At 42.4% G+C, this 27,627-nt stretch overlaps 1 protein-coding gene across 1 annotated transcript; it reads right to left on the bottom strand.

Annotated features, from left to right (window-relative positions):
* Positions 1-683: 683 nt before the first annotated feature.
* On the bottom strand, positions 684-26,358 carry LOC140999210 (fibulin-2-like). The gene is made up of 17 exons (XM_073469515.1): positions 26,274-26,358; positions 22,651-24,103; positions 15,302-15,416; positions 14,735-14,864; positions 12,768-12,969; positions 10,405-10,623; positions 9,573-9,686; positions 8,917-9,018; positions 7,984-8,115; positions 4,985-5,122; positions 4,156-4,296; positions 3,862-3,990; positions 3,212-3,337; positions 2,706-2,822; positions 2,469-2,597; positions 1,953-2,076; positions 684-1,746 (listed from the first exon to the last, which is right to left on the bottom strand). The coding sequence occupies exons 2-17, from the start codon at positions 23,993-23,995 to the stop codon at positions 1,389-1,391; spliced, it is 3,621 nt and encodes a 1,206-aa protein (XP_073325616.1). The 5' UTR covers positions 23,996-24,103; positions 26,274-26,358; the 3' UTR covers positions 684-1,388.
* Positions 26,359-27,627: the final 1,269 nt, after the last annotated feature.

A 27,627-nucleotide genomic window follows, 5' to 3' on the forward strand; every position in this document is an offset into this window, starting at 1 on the left:
ATTAGGTGTACCTTCCCATGTGTTGTTTAAGATTGCTCAGTTGTATAAGATATCAGTGCTGCCTTGGAAGAAAGCCAGAATTTCAGGGTGTAGTACTGCATTCATCCTGTAGGTGGGAGTGCAACTCTTTCTATGTTACAACCTACAGCAGATGGAGATGAACTGAGTTTATGAGACCTAACACATAAATATAAGAAGACTGTAGTCATTTTATTTCAGAAATCAGACATTACATGATCATTGCTTTTATCAGCCATCATTAAATGTGTTCATGCGTCAAACAGCCGTGAGTTGCCGGATGACGCTCACGTTGAGCTCACTAGCGAGGTGTGAACAGGTATGTAAATAGGCACGGACACTTACTGTGTGACATGCCCTGACAAGAATGGATTATATTCTTTAACAACTTCACTGAGAAGTAATGTTCTCTATAGACAGTGTACAGGCAGGAATTAGTCGTAATCAAACAAGTATATAAAGTGAGAACTACTGAGGAATGATTATGAAACAAAACCACAGTTAATATTCCTCCTAATAAATAAAGTTAGCCGATACTCACCAAAACCACATTGGTGGTTTTTTTTTTATATATTTTACTAAAATACTTTGCTGCTTGTGAATCTAGCATAAAAAATATGATACATCCATTCATAATGTGCCTGATACAAAAAAAATACACCATATAGAGTAATATAAAATTATATAATATAAAATACTTCAAGGACAAAACATAAACAGCAGCAGACATAGTTGACGAAGCACCGTGACGGGAGACAGAACAATTTTTCTCTGCTATCAAATCACACATCATCATCGTCATCATCATCATCATCGTCGTCATCATCTGATAACAGAAAACTGGGATACAAGTCTCTCAGTTTGAAACAAAAAAAAAAGGAGCTGGGGAGAAGCTAGAGGCTGTCTGTTATCATTCTTATGCTTTACTCATGTCTGGTTACGATAATCAAAACAATAGCAAATTGTTTCATTCTGCTGGTATAATAAATATCTCCGCATCTCTGAAGTTATTATTTTTGGATGCAGGTTTTTAATGGGTTTTTGAAAATGTGGAATGTGTTTTTCATGGGTTTTCTGAGGCATGGAAACGAATGAAATGTACTGTATATTTTAGCAAATCGAGTGAGAAATTAGGAAAGAATAATTTGACATTACAGGGTTTTTTCATGCAAATGCAGTGAAAATAGAAACTGACACAAAAAAAAAAACTCTGTGAATATTCCACTAGTCTTACAGCAACCTTTTTTATATTAACTTCAACTGGAAAAAAGCGAGATTAACTACTCAACACTGACATTGTTAAATAGTGATGTAAAAAATCCTCATGAACTGAATTAAGGTCCATAGTGGCCACGGCACATCTCTAACAGTTAGAGTGGGTTGCCGGTTATGAAGACGTAGATCCTGGCCTGGAACGTGGTAAATGTCCCCTGTCTCCAAAGCTTCATCTCCACATTGATTAAGAAATCCCTCGGACCTTCAACCTGTCGATGCAAGTACACGGCGCCCGTGTAGGCGTTCAGCTTCCGGGTGCTGAAGTAGTTTTCCTCGTTTCCATGCGTGATGCTGACGATAACGTTGTCCCCCGAGTAGGCGGGGGACGGTCCGATGCGGAAGATCTGGGCGGGGATGACGATGTTGGACTGGAAGCTGAGGTAGTAGTAGGTGATTCTCAGAGGAGTGTTTTGACAGTCCATGTAGCTCGGACAGCCGATCCTCTCACAGCGCCTACAAGGGAAACAGGGAAGGAAAGGCAGCTTTGTTTGTGCAGCACTTTTCAACATCAGGGTAATTCAAAGTTTATTGTGTTAATTGTCTTCCAGGGAGAGATTTTAAGAGATAGTGATTTAAGATATATTAAAGAAACTCCCTTTTTCAATTATCTAACCTCATATGAACCACAAAGACAGAACAGAACTGACTGCATCACTCACGTGTCGGACACTTTGCGGTAGTTTGGTGGACAGCTGAGAGAAAGACAGCGGTACGCTCCTTGGATGTTGTAGCAGGTCTCAGCTAGAGAGCAGTTATGGGCCCCCGTGGTGCACTCATCAATATCTACATAAAACACACAGTTAATGCACAAGGGTTGGTGTACTGCCTGCAGCTGAGGAAATGTGTGTTAGTCACGGGACGATTGGAAGTTTGAGGGAAAGCCTCGTTGCTAAAACCGTGTAAGACAAAAATGAGTCCTTGTGGGGGAGAAAAAACTGCTCAAGTGAAAAAAATTAAAATTAGTGAGACAAGATTTTTAGTCCAATAAAGTTTTATAGCCTGTGTAATTACTGAGCCACTGTGAAAGTACCAATTATATTTATCTGAGCATAACCATTACTATACAGTCTATGTAGAGCGAATGGGTGCAGAGACATTTTTAAAATCTATTTCAGAGCAGAACTCAGTGAGGTACAGTGCGGTGATTGGATGCATTTCGTTGGTTTTGGGTTCACCTCTGCAAGAGCGTCCGTTTGGAGACATGGTGTATCCATATTCAGGACAGGCGCACCGGTAACTCCCGGGAACGTTCACACACTTATAGGTACACAGATGGCCGATGCTCTGAGAACACTCATCGATGTCTGGGCCACAAGGAGGAAGCAAATCATGTGAGATTGATTCGTAAACTTGTCCGAACACAAGTTTGGTACAAATTCGGTATTTGTGATGTGTAACAGAGCGTGCCCCACCTTCACAGGTGTTCCCATCCTCCCTGAGGTAGTAGCCCTGTCTGCAGTAGCACTGGTAGGAACCGTAGATGTTGGCACACTCCTGACTGCACGGGCTGGCCAAACACTCATTCACATCTGGAGATTAGTGGTTAGAGCTCATTACTGTCACAATTCACCTGATCAAAGGATTTTCAATGTTTTCCTCCCAACATATAAACAAGATGTTGTTATTAAGCCAATTATGTTTTTACTGGTTTGTGCTTGAAGGCCTGGCATGATGTACAGTATAATACACTAATACCACTAACTGTCATCTCTCTTCAGCAACGAGCTGTACAGTGGCTGGCTTTAATATCAGCTCAGTCCAGGAATCTAGTTCACACGCACAAGTTTGGTACAACAACAAACACACACAGGCATATCTTCACGCACAGATTCACAAAAACATACAACCACATGCACCAACATGTACACATGGATGCACACACTCTCCCACACCCATGCAGGCAGACATTAACACACACCTTCACAGTGCTTGCCGTCGCCGGATAAGCGGAAGCCAGAGGTGCACGAGCATTCATAGGAGCCTGGGGTGTTCTCACAGGTCTGGGCACACAGGCGTCCTGGGTAGCGCCAGCACTCATTTACATCTGAGAGGAAGAAGCAGTGTCATCAAACCTCTGCGAGTGTGTATTGCATTTACCCATGTGTGCAAGTACATGTGTGCAACCGAGCGTGAGCGCGTTCGCAGCCCTGCGCGGGCCACGGACGTGTGCATGCCTGAGCGTGCTTGTGTGCATGTCAACGAGAGTGCGATGTGAGGGGACCAGCTGCCTGCTGATAGTCTAAACACTTGAGCAGAGTCCATTATCATGAGAGTCACAACACAGTGAATCACAAATAGAGGGAGCAGCAGCAGCAGCAGGGGCAGAAGAGAGAGTCCTCTGCAGCAGGAGACGTGATCGGCCCAGTGGCTACTGCAGGAGCCGGGGAAACAGCAGCAGCCGCAGAATAATAATCAGGAGCAGCAGAGTAGGTAGGCAAAGAAGAGGGTGTACAGTAGTGCGAAAGAGTGAAGAAGTAATGGAGGGCGAAAGGGAGGGAAGGATAGAGAAGGCAAAAACTTAGCATGTGTACTTCGACTGCATGATGACGTGTGTGACATCCAACATACCTACACACATCCTCCTGAATGAGTCATACTGATAGCCTGTTTGGCATTCGCACCGATAGGAGCCAGGCAGATTGTGGCACAGCTGGCCCTCTCCACATCGATGCAGACCGTCCTGACACTCGTCCACATCTACATGACAAACATGAATGTCAAAGAGATGGAAGATCAGTGATAACATTCAGCTGCCACCAATTCATGAATGAATGTGATTTTTTTCTTTAGTGCCTCCCTTCCCTAATGTATATCAAATCAAAAGATTACACATTTTTCAAGTGTAACAATTACAAATCATACCAATACACCTGGCTCCGTCAGGGCTGGCGTGATAGCCACGGCTGCATATTATCTTCCTCCGGCACATGTAGGACCCCACTGTGTTGATGCAGTTAAATGCGGGGCTACAGGGCTGGGCCCCAGCGCCACACTCATCAATGTCTGTCACATAGAGAGACAAAGACAGAGAGCGATGAAGATGAAGAAAGACAGAAGAAGAAGAAGTAGAGGGAAGACCCAAAGAGACCAGAGGGCAGCTCTTTAGCCACGCTGTGAAATCAAAGCACACATCACACAGCCACATTCCCTCAGATAACTTTGTTGTGCGTGTGTCTGACATTTTCTCAATTTTCTCATTTCTCAGAGCATTTCTTTTACACTTCTTTTACTGGGGCGTCGGCTGCCTCGACATGCCCCAGTTCCTGCCCCTGGGGGCTAATTCCACAGTATCAGTTTGTACTGGAGGCGGCCAGAGGATTGGCTTTTATCCACCCCTCCACAGCCCCTTACAGCAACCTCTCTGATCTCCTGTCTGTGTGGCATTTAACCCCTCTGTCACTGTAGCCGCGCTGATTCACCTGCATGGCGTGCGTGTACACAGACTGTGATTCACCAGTGGGGACATTTCGTGCTCAGTCTGGTTCATTTACTTCTGCGTGTGAATAAGACTGGGAATGTCCAAAGTTTCTGTTTAACCCTCATACAGTGATGCATATTTATTCTGAATGACATTTCCTTTACCCTAAACAATCACTTTATTAGGTTATTTCCTCTGCTGGAGAATTAAACAAGAAAAAATGACGTGTATGGAATCATATTATCATCTCAGTAAGAAAGGGATTTTCCTTACCCGTACAGCTACCCTGTGCATCCTGGTTAAAGCCCACAGGACATCGAGGTTTAGGGTTGCACCTGAACGAGCCCTCGGTATTCACGCACTCAAAGCCGGGTCCACAGTTGTTGCTCTGCTGCACACACTCATTGATGTCTGAAAGAGATAAACACACGAGTTCATGAGAACTGAAGAAATGATTAAGAGCAAATCAAACATTATTAGTTTCAGTCTAATAATCCACTGCATGTGTTAACTACAGTGCATGTGATGAGATACAGTAAGCATGTAATGCCAAACTTCACCACTGGATGGCACTGTGGTTAAATGTTCCCCATCTACTGCAGTTCATATATCATAAAGCTATCCCTGTCAATACATTAGAGGTTAATCAAGAGGACAAGAGATGTGCAACGACTTAGGATTCTTATCTGTAACTAATTACTCATTACTAGCAGACTGAATGAATGAATGAATGAATGACAGTTTATTATTTCAACGAGATGAATATATCTAATGAGTCAAACCAGAGGGAGTCACATCCAGCAGTGTGTGAATGAACTTTGCGGTAGTGATTCCCCCCCCCCGAGTCTTCTAACACCTGCCGACTGAGGGATCTACTCCTGTCAATCAGCCTTCCACATCTGTTTGCAGCGTATGAACCGAAGCTGGAGGGAAATCACAATCTCAAAATGTGGTGCATGCTTGTGTCTGTGTCTGCATAATGCATGAGTGTCTCATGTTTTCAGGCAGGCCCGCACGATTGCCCCTCTGTATGCTGTATCGAGGCCTGAACCAGCTCTGGCAGGCAGCCCTGCTGATATCAGTGTAGGTCTCCAAACAGCTGATAGTGATTGAGCATCCTGACACATGCCCGGCAGAGACGGTAAGAGCTGAGTGAGCCTCACATCGACAGAGACAGAGAGAGAAAAGCCAGGAAGCAGGATAAATGTGTGAGCGATTGGCAGTGACCTCCCAGTGAAGGTAACGGCCTCGAGGAACCTGCAAAGATCGAAGAGTCCACTCGCTGTATGTGAGAATTTAACCTCTTGAACTCATTGTGGTTATTTCTCCTTTTATCACACCCTTTCTTCTTAGGGCTGCACAATTAACCGGTCTACGAATGTTGTTCTCCAGATTTATGAAAACATGTTTGTTTTGTACAAACTCAACAAATGTCACATCATTGTGAAAATTAAGATTGTGATGCAACAATTATCATCCACACTAATTCCTAATCATATCACATAATCTTTCAAAGTAATTGCAACATGATTTTGTTGACCATACCATGCAGCCCTACTTTATTTACCCCCTCTGAACATATGTTTAATTTGCTCAACACTTCAGCTGATGACCAAACACCTGAAAATGAACTGATTACATTCCCACCGGCCTCGGGCTGGAGGCTACTTTGTGTTTGCTAATCAGCAAATGTTAGCATGCTAACAATCTGAACTAATATGGTGTACCTGCCAAACATTAACAAGTTAGTCTGTAATTTTGTGGCCATGTTGCCATGCTGGTGTTAGCTTTTAGCCACTCACCTCTATTTCCTAAGGTTTGTTTTTTTAATATAAATGAAATATGAATGCATAGAGCAGAATATTGGTGATCCAGGAATATAATAACTGTACTCTGCCTTCGTACTGTCAAATATTTTTTTAATAATATATATATATATATATATATATATATATATATATATATATATATATATATATATATATATATATATATATATATAATTTTAATACATTTTGTACTTTTGATGTTTCTTTTTCCTTATTTCCATTATGTTTTTTTGTTTTCGGCCTAATCTCCTGTGTTTTGGATGATGTAAACAAGAAGTGAAATGTTTCCACAAAGTAATCACACCTGAGCTCCATGTTGAGTCTAATATTGTTACAGTTTGGTAAATCTGCACTATGGAAATTCATGCTGCAAGTTTTCATTTGGCAAGGGACATACAGGCAATTTCCTGGGTTGTATTTGACAGTGAGAAAAGTGTAAATTTGATGTTTGTGTCAAGTTCTTCAATAAGAAACTGCTATAACTGGAGAGAGTAAGTCGCATTGATTTCGGCAATATTTGTCTGACATCTGGGCATTTTGGTTCGATTGAGCGAGAGAGAGAAAGACCATAAAATGTGTCATTCTGGCGGAAAGTATTAAAGATTGTTGGGTTAGAAAGACAGCCGATATATATGACGAAGACTGCACAATTTCATTTGATTTAAACAGAATCATTCTGTCGAGAGAAGGGAGACGGACACAATTCAGTCTCTCCCTGTGAGGTGTCTCTGCTTCATTTGTAAGAGCAGGCAAAAGGAGCGTTTCTCTGAGTAAGTCATGAAAAGGGAATAGGTAGGGCGGCACAAGGATGTCTTTTTCAGTCTGCGCTCAAGTGGCAGCTGTTGGGAGGCTTACCGTTAAACATACTTTCCTGTTAAATGCTCATTTTGCCTGATTGAACATTCTTCAACTTCACAAGTAGCTGCAGATTAGTTGAGTCTCCCTGCCTGAGCCCACAGAAGCCCATCTGCAGTGGCAAAGAGCTCTTACACGTAAAACCCATTTTAGGGGTATTTCTTGCTGAACACTGCTGCTGCTTCATGAGTGAGACCTCTGCACAGGCCAAGTTTACGGTGCATGGAAATAATGAGACATATTGGGAGGCTCGCTATTGCATCGCAGAGTTGGGCGCCGCCCACTAAGACGAGCCAGGCAGCTCTGGATACTGAGAATTAACAGCAAGCAAATTCTATGGAAATAGCACATTGGAGTTATGTTTTTTATTATTCCCTCGTGTCTGTGTGCTCACATTAAAAATTACATTATGAGTGGACATGAAGAATTAAAAAAAACTTTACTCTCAAGGGTGGTAAAAGTTGCCTGAACAATGTGCTTTCCTTACACTGTGAACATGCAGTCATACAAACGCTCTCCTGCTGGTATTTACAACATATTCACTGTGGGTAGAAGTCAATGCTTTGATGCTGAGAAGGGGCGGCGTACCTTCGCAAATGTCATTGTTGATCTGGTGTCCCGGGGGACAGGTGATCAGCCTCTGACAGGTATAACTCCCCACAGTGTTCACGCAGCGCTCGCTCAGCTGGCAGGCACGTGCGGACAAACACTCATTTATATCTGCAGGTTTAAAAAAAGAACAAAAGACACTGTGAAGAAAGAGAATAGATAATGAAAAGTGCCGATAGAAGACTCTGGGTGAATGGGTTTAGAAAAAGCAGGGAGATGTGTAAAAAACACCATCAACTCAGGCCCGTGTGTGACCGTCAGCAGTTAGAAGCAGATTAAAGAGACAGGTCAGACTATCCTCTGGAAGAGAGATTAGGGCCAAGGCCAGTGGGTACAACATCCACACAATGAGAAATTTGTTACCATACAGTGCCGCTTTGTGTCACTGGCACAGTTTGCTGCTGTCAGGCAAGAGACAGACCAGTGGTTATGGCTTAATTTAAAGATATATCCCCAGGGAGACAGCTTAGACACATAGAGCTGATCAGCCTCATGATAAAAGACACAGCTCACCACCATTCTGAGTGGAAATAAAGTGCATATATGGGACACAGGTGGTGAGATACATCGTGATAATGCATGGGATGATCCCTCGGATGGAGACTGAGAAGAAGTCTCACAGTTATATATTTTTTTGTCTGCATCACAGTGAGTGAAGGGGATTAGGGCTGTATCTCCTCTGCAAATCTAGAGGCTCTGATTAGAGAAAAATACAAATCAGTGGCAGACAGTCTTGCCAAATAACTCTCGTCAACTGGAACCGAACTCCTCTAGCTGAAAAAGAAACCCGAGACGCGGGCTTAAATTGCCAGCCATTTTTCACTTCGATGATTGCACAAAAGTTTCCACATGCTGTCTGGGTGTGATATAACAAAATGTTCTCAGCATTATAACTGCGTTTTAGTTCCTTACCCTCACAGGTGCGTCCATCAGCCTTGAGGGAGAATCCTGGGGAACAGGAGCACTGTGGCCTTCCGCCCACTGAGGAGCAGTGTTGCTCACACGGGCTGTTGCCTGAAAATAATACTGTATTAGTGAGGTCAGATCAAGTGTACTGAACTACAGCTCCACACAGCAGCGTTTAGGGTGAAATAGAGGAGAGCTTTGTGGCTCTGGGTGGGAGACAAGCACACTATTTACTGTATTGCTGTTCGCTCATTTCCTTGTTCCAGGTTGATCCCTGACCTGCTCATATTGTATTTCCTACTTTTGGCTCACAGTGTGGTTAGACCTCCACCCTGGTGTCATGGCAACCAAACAAGAGAAACAAAATGCGACCCTGAGCGGATTATAATATGGAGAACTCGTGAGAATGAGTGGCTGAAAACAAACTAACCTTTGATAGCATCTGGGTGCTCGTGTTTGACATTTGCGGCACAATTACATTTCATGGAAAGGGTGAGCTGGAAATAACAACATGTCAATCTATAGCAGCCTGTGCTGGCTTCTCCTCTAAACACAAACCGCTACAGTGCGATGCATATTCCATTCTCTGACTGAGATGTTGCGATGAATGAAAGTGCTCATCGCGGGCTGTCTCGCCGCTCATTAAGCTGCACGTTTCTAACCTTCACAGGGGTTGAGTGGGACAGAGGGCTCGGTGGGAGGCGGAAGCGGTGAAGTGGGCTCCGCCGCCGCCGCTCTGTCATCCTCCTTCAGTCTGTTCTCCTCGTCCAGCGTCTCTGCAGAAACATGAATAATCTCATCACAGGAGCGATGAATTACACTGTAATCAAGATTTCCACCTCTCAATCTACTGCGGTCTTAGTTAGAGGCTTAAACCTCGTGCAAATCCTGCATTTTCATCCAACGATATGAGGCCAGTGGCTACAGATGAAAGTTGTAATAGCAGTGAAGGTGAGACAGGAAAACACATCGCCTGCAGACAAACATTTGGTTTTATTAGTGAGCCCCATTCCTCACTGTAATTTGCTGAGAGCTCTGGCATTAGTATCCTGTTGAGACAAGCTTGTGTTGGCGAAAAGCCGCTGTTGATTAAAGTCTGGTGCGCTGCAGAAACGTCACACAGCATTACCTGGAAACACTTCTAAACTGAACTGGAGACCTTCAGTTTGTGCAAAGAATGATTTTCAAATAGTGAAAAGCTTTTTGACAACAGCGGAGATGCGATTAGTTGAGCTTTCCTGTCAGTCCAGGAAAGCTATGTCAGTGTGCGATTAAAATAACTATCATTAGTCAGTATCAGTGCTTGCAGACAGGAAGGAACTCAAAGAGACCAGGAAAATAATACACTGTGAATGTGTAGACAAATTACAACAAATGGCCTCTTCCTGAGAGGAATGCAGACTGTAAATCATATTTCAAAGAGTAAATGGCACAGAGAGTCGCTTTCCTGTTCCTGTGTGTGTGACAAAACAAGATTGGTGGTCTTCACTTTACCTTGTGCACAAGTGAAAGCGTCGTCTTGCAGCACGTATCCAGGGAAGCACTCGCACCGGAAAGAGCCCGGCGTGTTGACACATCTGTGGTGGCAGATGTTGCCCTCATACAGTAGGCACTCGTCTGTGTCCTCCTCCTCAACAGGACCCTCCACTGCGTTCTCCCCATCCTGCTCCTCGCCAATGGAGAAGGCCTCTTTAGGGTACGGGCTGTCGGATACTACAACACAAGGAGAAAGTGTTTGTGTTCTCACAGGCATAATGAAAAGTGTATAAAACATTTAACATAGTTTTATTACTTTGCAAGAAGGAAAGCACCTGCTAAATGTAATAATTACAGGGAGGACAAAATGGCCACAGTGTAAGGAGGATTTCTTTTCCTGTTCGTTTTTATTGTAGTGTTATTTTTGCAGGGATAAATACACAGCATCAACCACTGCCGTGTACCACATTAGTTATACTCTGTGCAACGCCCTTCCTTAAATGGACTCTTTAAAACAAAGTGCATAACAACATGCACAAAATGCCATCAATCAAAAATAAACATACAGATATATTGTAGTATAATAATAACATATTACTAACTTTATATAGCACCTTTAAAAACAGAGCTTGTGCTTTGAGAGACAGAGCAAAAGCAGGACACTCAGGATGAGGAGAAGTTAAAACAAGAAGGCAAAAAAAGACAGCACAAATACATACATACACATATACACAGATCAGCCACAGCATCAAAACCTCCGACAGGCGAAGTGAATAACACCAATCACCCGTCCACAGTGCAAAGCTCCGCCACCCAACACACACCAACCACCCAAACACCATCGCAGACCAAGCACCAGCAACCCCCCCGACGTAACCGCTAAGACTGCTAAGGAACAGCCCGAGGAAGAAGCTCAATGCGCCGACCCGGCACCCAAAACCTCCCCAGATTCTGATCCAAACAACTGTGCGTAGTAGATTATGCTGGTTAGTGTTATGATTAATGTCTTTCTTTGTGCTTTGCATTTATGTAACAGGAGGATGTCCTCCGATATTTCCTCTGTTTTCCACGAAGCGGTGTCTAATCCCAAATGAGAGGGAAAATAAAAATTAACAAACTAACCATAAATTAAAGAAAACAACTGAAGGAAAAGCGCCTGATCACTCACAATCTCAATGAGTAAGTTGTTTTAACATGACTTTGAAATGTTTCCCCTCGTAGCAGCCAAACCAAACCAGAGCCAGAACTCTCCCAACAACATAATGGTTATTGAAAAAAGATTTAATGCAATGCCAGGTAGGCAGACAGGCACTAGATCTCTTAGAATTACACTACAGGGGTGATCTCGGCTATTATACTTTGTTCTGGGAGGCCAATGAGGTGCATCATTTTTCAGCATGGTTGAGGCATCTCACCACAATGCTTCCTTTTAATGGCTAGTGGGGAAAAAATTGGGTTGTCTTCAGTTTAAATCATTACTTTTTCCATCCATTTAGAGATGCTGGTAGTCAGTCACAGTAGGGGGTGCTGAGAGGTCGGCCTATACAACGACATCATAGTAAATGGTGCGGGACATTCATGTTTTTTGTAGCAATTTGAATGTCCAGGATAACTTACAAGACAGTAAGTTATAACATACTCTAGGTCAAAGCAGCCACAGCGACTAGCCGACACAGTCAACAACAACAAGGAGATTAAGAGGAAGAGAAATCCCCCAGACTCCCTTATAACTTCTCTCAATTTTGTGAATTGTTGAAACAGGGCAAACATTATTAACTTAACAAAAACCTGTTTATGACTTATTCTTAATTATTTGGGTCTTATTGTCAATTCGGCAAAGGTTGTGTATGAAGTTATTTCTTTCTTGTGTCCGTTTCTCCCCGTGACGTATGGTTCGTGTTTATTCACATATAGAGGGAAAATGTGAGATTTGATCACAAGTGGTCAACCAAGAGGAATGTCGAGATGCATGTCAACACCTGGTGTGAATTAACGGACTTCAGATCACTAAAGAAGCATGGTAAAATAAGGTAAACAGCCTCATAGGTTATCATAATAGTTTGAGGATAAAGACGTTTCATGGAGGTTGTGAGTGGACCTGCGTGTTTGTCGCTGTTAGCAGACACTCCAGTCTGCTGTAAAGTTCATACACTTGACTGATATATCATGTGAACATTCCTGTTCTCACGCTCCCTATTTCTCTGTGGTCCACATGATCGCTCTCTCTCTCTCTCTTTTTCTTTGCTGCAAGTCTGCATCATTCATGTTAGCAGTGCACCAGAGTGTACTCCATGCCCCAACCCCTCCCTTGGCAGAGAGCATGCTTGCATTAGCGTTTTTCTGTTTGAGTGTCTGCATGTGCGAATATTTGCTGGCAGTACCTTTTTTAGGCGGTGCGGTGGGGCTGAGAGCTGGCCTCTCTCTGACAGTGTGCCTTTCGTCTTGATCCCCGGCTCTGCTCTCCTGCCCCTCGCAGCAGGTTAGAAAGACACGTCTGCAGTGGAAGCCCAGGTACTGGTGGGCTTCGCAGCGATGCCCCTCGCTGCGGAGCTGCAGCCCCAGAGAGCAGCAGTCACAGCAGTCCTGCAGGTAGATGTCACACAGTCAGTCTTTACACAAGTAGCCATGGGTCATGTAGCTCATTAGAGAAGCTGCTGTATTTGAAAAAAAATCAAAATCCCTTTAATGAAAAGGGTAACAATCAGTGGTTCATATTATTTGTGAGGTTTGTGTTTAGTCTTTAAAGATTTGACCACAAAGTGCTGATATCATGGTCCGAAGAGGGTTACTGTCCTTATTGATCCCCTGCCTTTCAACTAGTTCTGCCATGAGGTTGTTTTCTTTTTGTGAAATGTATTGACATGAAATTTTAATGGTGCCACAAAGATAAATACTAATGGTGATCCTCTGATTTCATGTCTTGTGCCACCATCAGGTCAATTGTTTGTTTTTTGACCTGCAAAACTAATAACTGGTCACCTTGTATTGTATTGTATTGTATTGTATTGTATTGTATGTAGCCTATTTATTAACAGACATTAGCATGCTAATGTGCTTAACTAAACGCATGCTAATGTTTATCATGTGTGCTAAACATGATAAACATTACTTGCTGAACATCATAATGTAAGAACTGTAAGCATGCTAACATTAGCATTTAGCTCAAAGCACTACTGAATTTATGAGCGATGGAATGTAACTGAGTACATCTGATCAAGTATTGTAATTTTTGAGGTACCTCTATGTTACTTGAGTATTTACATTTTTTCCCCCCAATATTGTACTTTTACTCCACTACATTTATTTGATAACTCTAGTTGCTAGTTACTTTGCAGACTGCATGCTGCATGCTGCATCAGAGCCAATGGGCAAACAGATCAAGAAACACTGATTCTGATAATCAGAAAAAAACCTTTGGGTATTTTTTAACACGCCTGGTATTTAAATGGCCTCACAAAGCCACCAGAATGACTCTGGAATTTCTCTTGTTGAACTGAACTTTGCTTGTTTCAGGCCTGAATGTTTACCAACTCTCCCCTTGCTCACAGCCTTTTACTGTTATGCTGTAGCTCTCAGCAAGATCAGCACTTAGAGTGCAGGGGGCATAGCGAAACATAAAACTGAAGTAATGACCACTGTAATGTTCCATGGCTGAAGATGGCATAACACTACTAAATCTACAGGGGTCCAGTAGTAAGGTGGTGAAAGCCAATATTTAACAGCTGTACTGCTGGACAGAGTCGACGATGACCCCATGCTGCTCAAAGGCCTCTGGGCCACTGAGTAAGTACCCTTCAACACAAAGGTCAGATGGCAAATTAGTGGTTTTGGGAATCTGGGCAAACGCGATACAGTTGCAAAGTCATCATGACTTGATCCCCTTATTAACAGCCATAATAGCCTCGTGTCTACCAGTGCTACTGTTTTACCGCATCAATTATCGCTACATGTCTGGGCAATTCAGAGAGGCCAAACAATTGACTTCTGACATTTCCAATAGCTGAGGGCTGCTTTGAAGATAGTAAAACTTTAAGGCTGTAAGAATCTTCAGTTGTAATTGGCCCTAAATCACTTTGTCTGAATTCAATAAGGTAATTTAATAACAGGGAATTGGCACCACAGCAGTAATGCTCAGAGGAGATATCGAGAATAAAGTTGCTGCAGGAGACTCTTACCTTCTACTCAGACTAGTACATGTTTTCAATTCTGCTGTTTAATAGAGCATTAACATCTTCTAATTCAGGCTCTAGTAGGCCTTAATTTGAAATTTACAACGTGATTCAGCCTGTCTGTGAACCCGGTGAACTGTGTCTGCCCCTTGCCGTGGTATCCCCTCACAAATACTTGCCTTGTAGGAGTCAATCCCACATTTATCGCTGGCATCCTGTTGACACGTATCTCCTGCTTTGGCTGCATTTATTCCGGCCAAACATCGACTTTGTCCAAGGGAACCGAGGCAGCACTGTTGTTGGGCAGTCCTGGCAGAGAAAAGAGAAAGAACGGGAGAAAGAACTAAAGTGAGGGGTTTGGACGGCAACTGTGGCCCTAAGGCAACGACGAGTGGGCTGGCTATTCTTCCCACGAGTGCTGCTGCAAAAGCTGACTGAAATGTGTTTTGAAGTTTTCATAAATTTAATTAGAAGGAGAAATTAAAATTGAAATCTTAGAACTTAACTGTCAAAGCTCTGAGGACCTTTATGTGTTTCCAAAGAAATGTGAGCTTAAAAAACCCCTCACTTGATAACAAAAAATGAACATTTCTTTGTCATTATGTCACTTAACAAGTCCATCTTTATATTCAGCTTGCTGATAAGTCAAATAAAGCAGATAAATGGCCTTACACAGAAGACTATTTAAGATGATTTACAGTGTGCAGAGCAAAATGACATGAATGGGCGTTTAATAATGGCCTTACCAGCAGATGGAGTGCCTATCTCTTGTGGGTGGCTCCATGTTGTTGCAGTGGCCATTAGCTGAAGCCCATTTCTCCCCTGTCTCACAGCAGGTCTCCACCAGTGCCTTGGCAGACACTGTAATGAAACACAAACACCCAGTTCCAGTTTTATCCCACTCAGTGCAGCCAGTGTTTGAGGGGAATCACATCAAATGATGGCTAGAATTCAGCCGGGGGAGGATGGTTAACGTTTCCCATCATCTGGTTACAGGATATTTGTGGTGGGACTGGATTTCTTTGAGGGAACACTTGTCCTAGACGCTGGTTTTGGTGACTATAGCAAGTACAACAATCTGTGTTTCTCTTTTCAGACTTCCTGACTCTACTCTCACTTTCGTTGGCAGACAGAAGTATGAAACCAAAGATTCCATATAATTACCTTCAGAGTAAAAATTGGCCTTTTTTGTTAAATCCCGGCTAATCAGAACTGGGGCAGAGAGAAAGAGTAACACATTAGCACTTCATTTCAAACTGGGTCAGGGAACAGACGGGAAAATGTATACGTGTTCCTTCAATAACAGGGCAGTGCATTCCAGCTTTGATTTGTGGCTACTGTAGAAGACAACTCATGACACTCTGTCACACCGTATTTGGATACACACGATACATGATGTATTTGTGTTGCACTGAGTGTTTTTAACTATGCTTTTAACTCACTTTGACAAGTATTTTACTTACTATGATTATACATGTTCATACTGTATTCCCTGTTTGATTTTGATCAGTACTTCATCAAAATAGAGTGAAAGCAAATACTTGCAATAGCTCACTTTTTTGCTTTAACATATCAATCTGACGTAAAGACACTGTGCAATCAGTGTAACATCTGTATAAAAAAGACACCATCAGCGTATAGATTGGTTCCCTATAAACCCTGCTTACACTCTGCTATTCAGTCTGCCACAGGGCTGGATTTGTACCGGAAACGTGAAGGTCGAGTTATGGCAAAGAGGAAGCGAGTGTGCCACTGCAGCAACTAAAACAGGAAGAGACATTGTTTTCCCCAGCTGCTCTCCCCAGGTGTGGAGTGGAACAACTGGGATAACTGTGGAAACTTTGCAAAATAAAAAAAAAATAAATAAAAAACTGAAAGTGAAAAGGGAGAGTGATAGAGACCAAGGTAAAACAAGAGTGAACGGATGGGCGTTCACTCACCAGAGAGCGCAGGTGTTCCCCTTAACGCCAGGACATGAGACGGCAGTGGTGACGGTGAAACTGGCATTCTGTCACACGAGTCCAGTAAATAACAAAACCTGGCTACTTATTAATACAACTGGATGTTTCACTCTGCCTTTTCGCAGCACTGACATCAAGATTTCTAGGTCAAACTGGGATTCTTATGGTTTTTTCATCGTTAAACAATGGAGAAATGTTAGAAACTGTATTGTGCCTTTAATTACTTACTAAAGGCATGTTTTGCTAAGTGAGAGTAGAGGTCAGGCAGCGGAAAGATCAAGCAATAATCTTATTGCAATTCAAAACAGATGAGTGCCCCGGGTTATTGTAGCATTTTCACTTCTACGTCCACTTTATTTTTGCTGAAATGCCTCTCCCCGGCTCACCTATGGGCTACACAATAAGACCGAGGCAATCACTCAGAACAGAGCGAGTGACTGCTGCAGTGTGCATAATTTAAAGGTTCAGAAATAAGAAAATCTAAACCTTGAAAGGCACAATGACTCTTTGATACCTAACTACAGTATCTGTGCCAGCCGTGCAGTTAAACAAGTCCCTTTGAACCTGAGTGAATGTATATTAAAAGACAGACAACGTAATTATTCATCCTCCTTCTTTTGCCTCCTTTTCATTTTCTCCAGGTGGAATCAGTTCACCCGCCATGAACATTATACAAATTTGCTCCATGTGTCCATACAGAACGTGGGATGTATACGGAGGTAAAATGCATACAGTTCATGACCGTGTTTACGCAGGAAAAAAGCTACTGGGAATGAAAACAGTGACAAACTATTTTAGCTGAGCTATATCTGAGTCTCTTCTCGTCTCTTCGACAGACCTTCTAATTAAGCCTGTATCGCAGGTTGTTCCATTCAGCTGTGCAATAATTAGCTGATTTATTGTACGCGCACAATGGAGATCTAACATACACACTTGAAAGGTGGCTAAGGAGCATCTCTCTGTTCCAGGCCTGTCATTATATTTGGCTATTGGTCTATAGCATTAACACCAGGCGCAGAACTGGTGACATCACACCCTCCGAAAATATGGAGCTAGAATAACAACCAGAAAGGGCAACTCTCAACATGTCTGGAAATGTCATAAAGCAGTGTGCTGCCACTAATCAGGGCTCATGTGTCTTTACTTTTGTGGACTTGGCGGTGATTTACAGTACAGGTGGGCCGAAGGGAACAGGACCAACACTGTGTCCGTGACATACAAACTCATGCGGTTGAACATGTCAGATGATTGATGCTGAAAACTTAAAAGCATCCTGTTTGTGTGTGCGTGCAGGCCTCTGCAGGGAGTGACACAATGTTCTTCTCACCTTTAACATGAGCGCTCGCAGAGATACAGTGTCTTTTGAAACACATAATCACTGTCCAAGAACAGCTGGCTGTGACATAACAGGGAGGACTGCTGTCACCATGACTTCATTTCCAAAACAACAAAATTTCAGGTTTCAATTATTGACAAGTTATGTCTTAATCTCCCTGAGATTGTGAGCCAGCCATCATATATCCATCTATTCTCTGGTCTTAAGTCGGGATCAAAGAGGATGCGAGGCCACAGGGGGTTGCCTCAGTCTCTGATTAACTTTAAACAATTTGGGGCTGTTTATACTAAAGAATGTGAGTTCAACTGCCGCCTTAAACATTTGAATTAACCTAACCTGGGTGAAATAATTAGTTTAAAGTCTTCTTTTAAGTTTTTCGTTTTTGTGAAACAATTTTAGGTTGATTGAACTTGAGAAAACAAGTTTGATAATTTAAGATATTAAATTGGCAATAGACAAGAAGCTGTCTAACTTAAGTTAACTGAAGTTAATGATGATTGCATGGTGTAATGGCTGTTCTGCAACATCTGCGTACAGATTGGTTCCCCACAAACCTCACTTTCACTATGAGATTCGGCCACCGGGCTCGTTTTCTCCTGCAAAAAACGAAGGACGAATTACGGCACAATGAAATCACATCCTCCATTGTGTAACCAAAACAGGGAGAGGCATTGTTTTCCCTGGTCGCTATCCCCAGGTAGCTGTGGAAAAACTGAAATAACCTTGGAAACTCTATACTGCAAAAGACAAAAAAACGTTTTCTCTTACCAACGGGACTCGAGATGGTTCAAACTTACCTAGATCAGTAAGTTACAAACTTAGCCTTTTAATAATACTGAGACTGGGATTTCTAGGTCGAACTGGATTGGATTGGATTCATACGGTTGGTTTTTTGCTTTGGACAGTAGCCTGGTGTTTAGCTTTAGCCATGTTGCTAACTCTGTCTTTGCAACAGCGGCACTAATAGTGATACCAGGGAAACACTATGAGGGGGGAAATTGAAAAGCTGTCTGTATCCACTTTACGTTGTTCAGTCACACTGACAAGTATCACAAAAAAAAATGTTGATTTCCTTGCACAATTTCTCAGTTTGAAGAATCAGTTCTTTTATTTCATCGGCCAATATGTTTCTTTAGAAACTTGCTGTAAAATCATCCAACTATCACTTGAAGTCAAAAGGAATCATGTTTATGAAGAAGTTATGAAGTATTCTGAAAATAAAAACCAGAAAAATACAAGTTTAATCACCTTGAAATAAATAAAAGTGGCATATTTAAGTTAAGTTACTTTTTTACAGCTTGGTTTCACAATATCCAATCCATTTCAGCCTCCTTGTGGTTAAATAACCTGAGTGACCTGAAGATGCTACACGTGTCCTTGACACGCCCAAGCACACACATGCATGGCATTACACAACATCAGCTTTAGAAAATGGTTTTGCATATTAAATTGGTTAAGTGTATTCCACTGCACGCGTCTGACCAAATATTCTCCAGAGTCTTATAGTCTAAATCTGTTTCCCGTTGCCTTATTATGCCTTATATATTCCGAGGTGTGTTCACAGACCAGAACACAGGAAATCTGCTGATTTCATGCCAGAGGAAATCTATCCAAATCCTGATTTTGGACCTGATGTACGAAAATAACACTGAGGAATAATATTACCTAACCGGCTGTTATACAAGTGCCATTAAAACTAACTATTTTCTGCATCAGAAATCATTAAATCAATGAAGCATAAATACAAGTGTAAGATTTCATATGAGAGATTTACTGTATTTCATAGTAGCTTGTACTCTAAGTTGGAAAACATCTGTATACAGCTGCACTTTGCCTGTGTGTTAATGACAGAAATGCACATGAGTGCTAGAGGCAAATCTGTTATTGTGTTACAATATATCACCAATCTCTCTCTACTTATACAGTGGTTGTCTTTTTATGAGCGGTTTACTGGATTGGGAGCAGATGGTATTTTTTTTTTTTTTTTTTATTTATAGGCATGGATGACATGTGGATGAGGTGGTTTCTCGGTAAGGACACGTTGTGGATGGGATACACGCCAAAATTCCTAAAGATTACTTGGAAGGCGCCCTGGATTGACCAGACAGAGCTATCTTCTTCAAACTTATCTTCACGGTAGCGGTGCAGTGGGAAATAACTCTCACACGACCATCTCTGGAATCCACCCTCCGTTTCATCCTAAGGAAAATTATACATCTGCTCAGCCCACTCCCATATGCAGCATGTTGTGACAGTACTGCTGATGAAAACAAGCACGTCTTCAGTTATTCCACCTTACTTCAGATGATTTCTATGCTTCGGTCTGATCATATTATCCATGTCTAGCATTCCTCTGGGTCAGTTTGGTTTGGCAGCAGTGGAAAATAACTGCTGTAAGCACATTTATCAAGTATTTTAAGTACAGTCTACCAATCAGTGTGTAAATAAATTAGTCCCACCTTTACAAGCTTAAACTTTAAAGTGATCAACACGTTATTATATAAATTAATAGAATCCAATCATGTACATTATTCTGAAATGGACCAATCTGCAGAATGAGTGATGTTTATCCTTTTGTACTTGCACTTTGAAGGCATGAAATGTGCTTGTAACAGAGTATTTCGACAATGTGTTACTGCTACTTTTATTGAGTACAAGATCCGAGTACTTCTTCCGCCTCAGTGGTTTGGTACTTGGTAAAATAGGAAGGGGAGTAACTGAGAGGAAAACGTGTGGAGGTGTGCTTCAGATGAGATGATTACTGGGAAGATTGGGAAACCAGCAACCTCACGGGAGACGGGTAATCACACCGGCTCATGAGGGAGTAGTGAGTACCGTCTGGCAATCACGCCACAACAGTGGTCTCATTCATCACATGGGTATTATGCCGCTCACAGGTACAGCCCCCAAGAAATCCTATACCAGGTCCAGCCCAGCATCAGACAGCCTAAACAATCCCATCCCCCTTCTGAGCACACACTGTGTCTGGCTGGAAAGAGAGAAGGCAAATGAGCAGGAATTATTGAGTGAAAGAAAAAAAAAACATTTATCTTGGGCCGTGTTCCACTGCAAAAGCAGACCATTTATGATCAGTAAAAAAATAGTTGAGGCCCTTGTTATTCATGCTTTCTCTTTTCCTCTCCAAATAACATAGGGATAGTCTGTTAATGGCATTGACAACAGACACCAGTCCAGACCCTTATCAGCTGGGTTTTTTAACATGTCACCACTCTGGAAATCCTCCCTTAGTCCAATGACCTTCACCAGTGAAACCTCCATCCTACAGATTGAGTCGTCAGAGCAGTTAGCTGGCTCCCTATCCCAGGAGAAAAACCATTCCTACTTTAACTTTCAACTCAAACTGTCTTCCACGAAACCATTATTCCCATTTGAATAGCTGGATTTTATCTTCATGCATTTTTGGACAGTGTGGAAAACTTTCGAGGACGTGTGTCAAAGCAAATATCTGTTTTATTTCCCCTGAGAAAGGAGTTTCTGTATTGGCTCACAGACATTCAGTTTCACATAAAATGTGTCCACTTCCAAGTTAACGCTGGTAGAGGTACCTCTGGAGTTCACTCCCTGAGACCCCTCACAGATGCATTCATTATATACTATACATACCTATGGAGGCCAGGTGCTGAAAGGAAAGAAAAGCCCTGACAGGTCTCAACACACATCATCCTGTAAAGTAGGTTAACTACGCACCTCCAGATTGCGGTTTGCTGGACAGAACACCACCGATAAGAAGGCTCTCAAAATCCTGAACTAATTGTTTAAGTAACTCAGTCACTGAAGGGGTTATAAGGATGAAATGACAAGGCTAAGTCATTTTACTTATTTATAATTAAGTCCACTCACTATATTGTGAGACCTCACTATGAAAGTGAGGTCTTACAATATAGTGAAACTACCTTGTGCCATAAAGCCATAATGTACAGGGGGAGTTATGATCTAATTAGGTTTCCCTTGGCAGGAACTTTATTAATCCTTAACTCTTATGGAATTTCATAAAATCACATTATTCATCAAAGTTAAAGCATTTGGATCATTATATGGCATTATCAAATAATTTTATATAACCTAACATCATATTTTGGAATAAGAAATGGTGTTTTACAGTGTTACTGATCCTCTAGACATCCTTGTAATCACTTCATCATCTGCTTTCTCTGCCAGTGCCTGCAGTAGATTGGCCTATATGCCCTGAAGGGGACAGATCTGTTTGAGAACATGCTGATAATCACATAAAAGATCCAGGCAGGAGGCAGAACTCTCGCCGGAGCAAAGTAGGGAAAGAAATTGCAATTTCAGCTGCTCTTACAGGATTTATCAGATATGTTAGAAAGCACAACGATATAAATACAGCGTCAGGTTTAGTATTACTCGCTATTTACAAACCTCTAGAGAATGAAAAACAGTATTCTCTCAACTTGAATGCATGAAAATGACTTCATACTAAGTATGGTTCTTTTGTCTTCTGAGTAAGGTAGATAAATGCTATCTAGGGAAAACAGCCCTGCCATGGACAATTGTTTTTCCTGGACAGCTGCCAGCTTGAGTAGACTGATTATGAATTCTTCCTCAAAATACAGGATGTGAGAGAAGGAAGAGGAAAAATGTCTTCTGAAAAAAGTGACAACAACATTTTCATCACTAGGCTATAAATCATCACACTGTGATTTATCATGATGAGGGCCTTGAATGGATCAAAGGATTTCTGATTTCCTCTCGATTCAACAGCGAGTTGGGACACAGGTCAGACTTGGTTCAAACTCTTTAATGTGTGCTCACTTACCTTCTGTGTCTCCTGTCTGGTAGTTGTGGAGGGTTTGGGGTTGTCTTTGAGGCTGCTCTCCATCCTCTCTCATCCTGACTGGAGCTCTGCTGGTGGGACTGAACTGAATTGTGGGATATGTGCCCTGCTGCTCCTCTTCACCGAGCGGCTGCCTGCGCTCCGCCGACACTTTTTCTTGTTCCTTATGGCCAGCAGAACGGGAGTCGCCGTGACCTCTTGTGCGAGTGCCTTGACTATGTTTGTGAGGGTGCCTTGCCCCCTTGTTTGCTTGGACTGTGTGTGTTGTGTCTTTTACGGTGCCTTCTACCACCCTGCCTCTTTCACTGTTATGTCTAATGGTCCTTTCAGCGTTTTCCTGTTGTGGCCTGTGGTCCTCTGTGGTCACTCTCGGTGTGGTTGTTAGCGATGTTGATGTTTCACTTTCACGAGTCCCTGTGGTTGCTGGATCCGTGTTATGTGTGACCTCAGCCTCTCTGCTCCTCTCTGAATCTGGCCTTTTTTGTGTCTCCCTCAGCTCATGTCTCCTGTCATCATGGGAGCTGAAGGAAGTGGAGCTTGACTCTGGGTAAGCTGGTGGTGCTGTAGTAGATTCCAGTGGTTGGGCCAGATCTTGGATAGTGGAAGACGTTGGCCGAGCCAGGGTATAGTCATATTCCTCTGCGCCAAAACTGGGTGGGTCCGGCTTATACAGCGGGAGAGTGTTTCCCGGTGCCAGCTTGGAAAATGGCTTAACGGGACTCGTTTGTTGGCTTCCATGGCGACCGCTAATGTCTCTCAAAGGGTTATTGTTTTCAGTGGTCGTTACCCACATGGGGTTATTAGAATTACGGATGTCACAATCGGGGATAGGTGAACACATTAACCTTCCACCTTCATTCGGACAGTGGCAAACCTGGCAGTGGTCCATCTGAAAAGAGTGCCCCGCATCATATTTCTTGTTACCATGGGTACAGCCAATTCGCCCACATTCAGCACATCCATCTGCAGGTTGCAAAATATCGATGCAGTTGGGGGAAATTTCAGGGCACGGAATAAAACGACAGCTTATCTTCCCTCCTCCCTGGGGACAGGAGCATTCGGTGCTTCCGAAATCCACAAAGTAAGATTCCCCCGCTGGGACTTTCCCTTTCTGGAAGCCTGCTTGGATGCAGTCGTAGTACTGGTAGCCCTCGCAGGTGCAGCCCCGTTGTGTGCAGGTGGGACAGCAGGCTCCCTTCGGTAAAACCGTATCGATGCAGTGCTGCATATCAGGACAGTCCACACCTGTGCAGTCGTTCTGGCCTAGACAGGTGTCCATGCACAGAATCGTCCAACAGAAAAACAATGCTGCACTCTGGATGTTCATTTTGCATTAAAAGAATGTACAAAAAAACTGAAAATCCGTTCGTTAATGTAAGTGTCTCTTCAGGCTAGATTTTGATCCCAGATGAGAATGACTTTCGTGTCTTTTAGCCTGTGAAAGTAAACAGTGGTTAGTGACACAACATCTTTACAGTGCAAAGGTTGTCTGGTATTCAGCTTGATAACAATCAGTGCCCTGTTATTTTTGGTATGTTTTCGCGGTTATTATCAGAAACACATGTTTTGACTTAATAACCTGTCTGCTTTAATTTGACCACCTGCCAAGTTTACATTTTTTCCACACCCACATTTTTGGCACCACAGGGGATGAAAGCTGTGGTTTATATTTGATGGCATGTGAAAATATGACCAGAGGTTGTTTGAGGGGAAAATTGTGAGTTGTTGAAAACACAATGCTGAAATAACAAGACCTCCCTTCTATGACAGTGTTATTGTTTGCCACACTTCCCCGGAACATGGTGGGGATGTTGTGCAAATACTGCATTTCAGTCCATTATTCATTTCTGCCTTTAACAGCTGGTGGGGCATGAACTGTTTCAGCAAACCTGCAGGACTAACACACCACTTACAGTGTGTAAACTCGCAGAAGTAGTGCTGTGGAAATATGACATATTGTAATGAATAAAGTAATATAAAGTATAGAAATGAATGGATCACACGAGATTTCTGGGGCTTTTCTTTGTAGAGACAAAGTGACCGCACAAAGTCAGAGTATGACAGGCTTGATCCTGTGAGTAAGTGATGTGACTTCAAATCAGACAGCAGATTCAAAACCAGGTGTTTTCTATTTCACTTTTCCTGTTTTTGCCTCGCTGCTTGCATTTGTGCCAAATCGCAAGAGACTTGTGTGACACTTCATGCTGGAAAAGTTCAAAATTAGAGATTAATTCAAAATCGGTCTGCATGATGAACTTCTCTTTCAACGCTTCATGCAACAATTTTCCTGACCAATTACTTTGGTGCTCTTTCACGAACTGTTTTGTTATCACATTCTTCCCAAGCTGCCTGTCCTTGGGATGGATTCCCACCACAAGAGGAGCAGCTACAGAAAGCACAAGTAGAAGATGTCTGCAGATTACTTTATTTAAAAAAAAAAGTTCAACATACAGTATCTACAAGTGCTAAGGTACTAATTATAACACTTCTGTTTCAAAAATAATAAGACATGTGGAAACCTGGTTATTTCAAGTGCATCTGCCTGGCTGCCTGTGCACTGGTATTGGGAAATCTAATTCCAGCCTATTCACTGGGCAAAGCATGCAGTGCATCTATTTAAGATGAATAAAAATAAAACCTAGAGGCCTTTAAAATAATCTCACCAAAATAAACATAACATCTGCAGCTCGGTCCTTCTTCATACAACAGGCGAAAGCCAAAACAAAGTGCACTGCAGCTGCATTTAGAGAATCAATGATGTCTTTGTGTGCTGTGGGTTCTAAATCATTTTACCAGATCTTGGGAGTCTTTTAACAGGCATGTTGCCCACTGCTATGTTGTGTTGGACTCAGCCTAAAGAGCGCCCAGACTCTGTGTGTTTGCCTACAACATTCATAGAGAGTGAGGGACATTTTAACAGAGAAAGAGTCCACTTGGTGATGAGGAAATCTGATTCACTGAACATGAAACTCATCTGTGTTGTTCCTTTATAAAGATTTTTATATGGGCCTGTTTTCTGTGAATGAAAAATAGTCTTTTGGCTTGTTTGTACAGCTATCAGTTCAGGGAATGTCCTGGAAAGCTTTACAAACATGGTCACTGTGTGCTTTGCCATCCCAGTAGCCAAAAACTGACCTTTATCCTTCAGCTCACACACACATACGCACGTGCAAACACTGTGTCTCAGCATCTACTGATTGACATTTCAATGACAGGTAATGGATTAAGGAATTACTCGCTTATTTATGGAAGATTATTTGAAAGTGGACGCTGTCAGAATGAGGACTTTGGCTGCATTTTTGGTGATCAACCCACACTTTTTTTTTCTCAGTTAGAGCTTCATGTGAAGTCGTACAGGCACGGATTAAATAAAACCATACCAGAACCAGTATTATATAACCAGGAATAGTAGATTTAGGCTACGAAAACGTGCCTTTCAAATGAAAAAGAGGTTCAAAATGTAACAGTACTGATCTAAATCTAAATATTTGTCCGTATGCGCACATGACATGTCCAAAGGTGCCCGTCAAGTTGAATTAAAACTGCTCAATGTGTCACATCATAACTGAGAAAGTGTTTTCATCCATAAAAATCATGTTACCTACCTTGCGTCTCTGACCTTGCAGCGCAGCTTGTGCTCCAAAAAGGAAACTTGTGCGCGTAAAGTTTATGTCCCGTCTCCGACTTGGGAGGCTGGGAGCGCCCTCCGTTCCCTCTTTTATGGGGGAGGGCGGGACAAAACTTCCATAGAATCACATCCAACTCTTTCTAAATGGTTTCTGTTCCCCTTGTCTGCGATGCAATCATCCAAAATACGAGAAATGACTTAACATGGAGCGACGTCAGTGGAAAATGTGCGTTGTCAGCACATGATGATACCAGAGAAGATCAGGATGCTGTCAGAAGGAGAAATAGTGCCTCTGGTCGTGTAATCTTTTAAGAATATTACAGTTCGTAGTTTGTTTTCACACATATCCCATGTTCACAATTATTATCGTTTAACCTGAGTATATTTACAGCTCCACGGCTTCCAACCAAGTGCCAAAACATTTATCCTACTGATGTGCTGTTTACTCCTAGAGATGCCAGCAAACCAAAGTGATAAATCAAGCTCATACAACCATCATCAGACATCACATGATGTCTGAGCAGAGCCTTTTGGATAGGTTAATTGTGTTAGAGCTGCAGTGACTGCAATTTGATACTGCACGTATCTACTAAACAGACTATAGTGAATTGTATTCTTTGGTTTGATCTCCAGTTCTGTCCTTGTCTGAACTCAAGTGTCACTGAGCCACCAGTGAGAGTAAATATAGACAATAGCTGCCTCAGTTTGTGAATAGACTGACCAGACAGCCACAAGGGGCACAGGGGCCATTGGCCACTTTGTTTCAGGGGTCTCCCTTGACTAATCAATGACAGAGATGAGTCAGTGGCCCCTTTATTAGTTTTCACTGCTCATTATGTTCAAATGCAGCTGCACCAGTGACACACTATGAAGACCCCCCAGATGCTCTTGAATGTCTTTCCTGATTGAATGAAATGATAATCGCTCATCTAATTCACAATTTGGCATAAGGGTTTCTCTCCATCAAGCATATCTGTGACTCAGATCAACTGCACACCCATGACTATACATAACACCTTGCCAAGTCCTTGATGACAAAAACCACTTATCTTCCAAGCATAATGTGACCTGGATAACTTCATACTCATGACAGCTGTATTGATTGTCCTGGTTCAGTATTAAACAGACCTAGTTTAGGCAATGTTTGGAGTAAAATCAGTTATGATAGAGCTGCCAAACAGCCAATATAACATGGGATGTTTTGTGACATTGTTAGCATGAAGAACTGGAAAAAGAAAAACCCACCAGCCCACTTTACTTTGCTGAAAGATGTGATGCATTTGCAGTTAGAACACATCAGTTTTCTCATATTGTCCAGTCCAGTGCTGCAG

The sequence above is a fragment of the Pagrus major genome, chromosome 7, assembly GCF_040436345.1.
Source record: "Pagrus major chromosome 7, Pma_NU_1.0".
NCBI lineage: Eukaryota > Metazoa > Chordata > Actinopteri > Spariformes > Sparidae > Pagrus > Pagrus major.

What these genes read in the sequence shown, in the direction of transcription:
- LOC140999210 (XM_073469515.1), bottom strand. Translation starts at nt 23,995, where the DNA reads ATGAACATCCAGAGTGCAGCATTGTTTTTCTGTTGGACGATTCTGTGC. An exon ending in TGATGGACGCACCTGTGAGG is followed by an intron (nt 8,116 to 8,916) that starts GTAAGGAACTAA and finishes TTAAACCTGCAG; the next exon opens with ATATAAATGAGTGTTTGTCC. An exon ending in TACCGCAAAGTGTCCGACAC is followed by an intron (nt 1,747 to 1,952) that starts GTGAGTGATGCA and finishes TTTCCCTTGTAG; the next exon opens with GCGCTGTGAGAGGATCGGCT.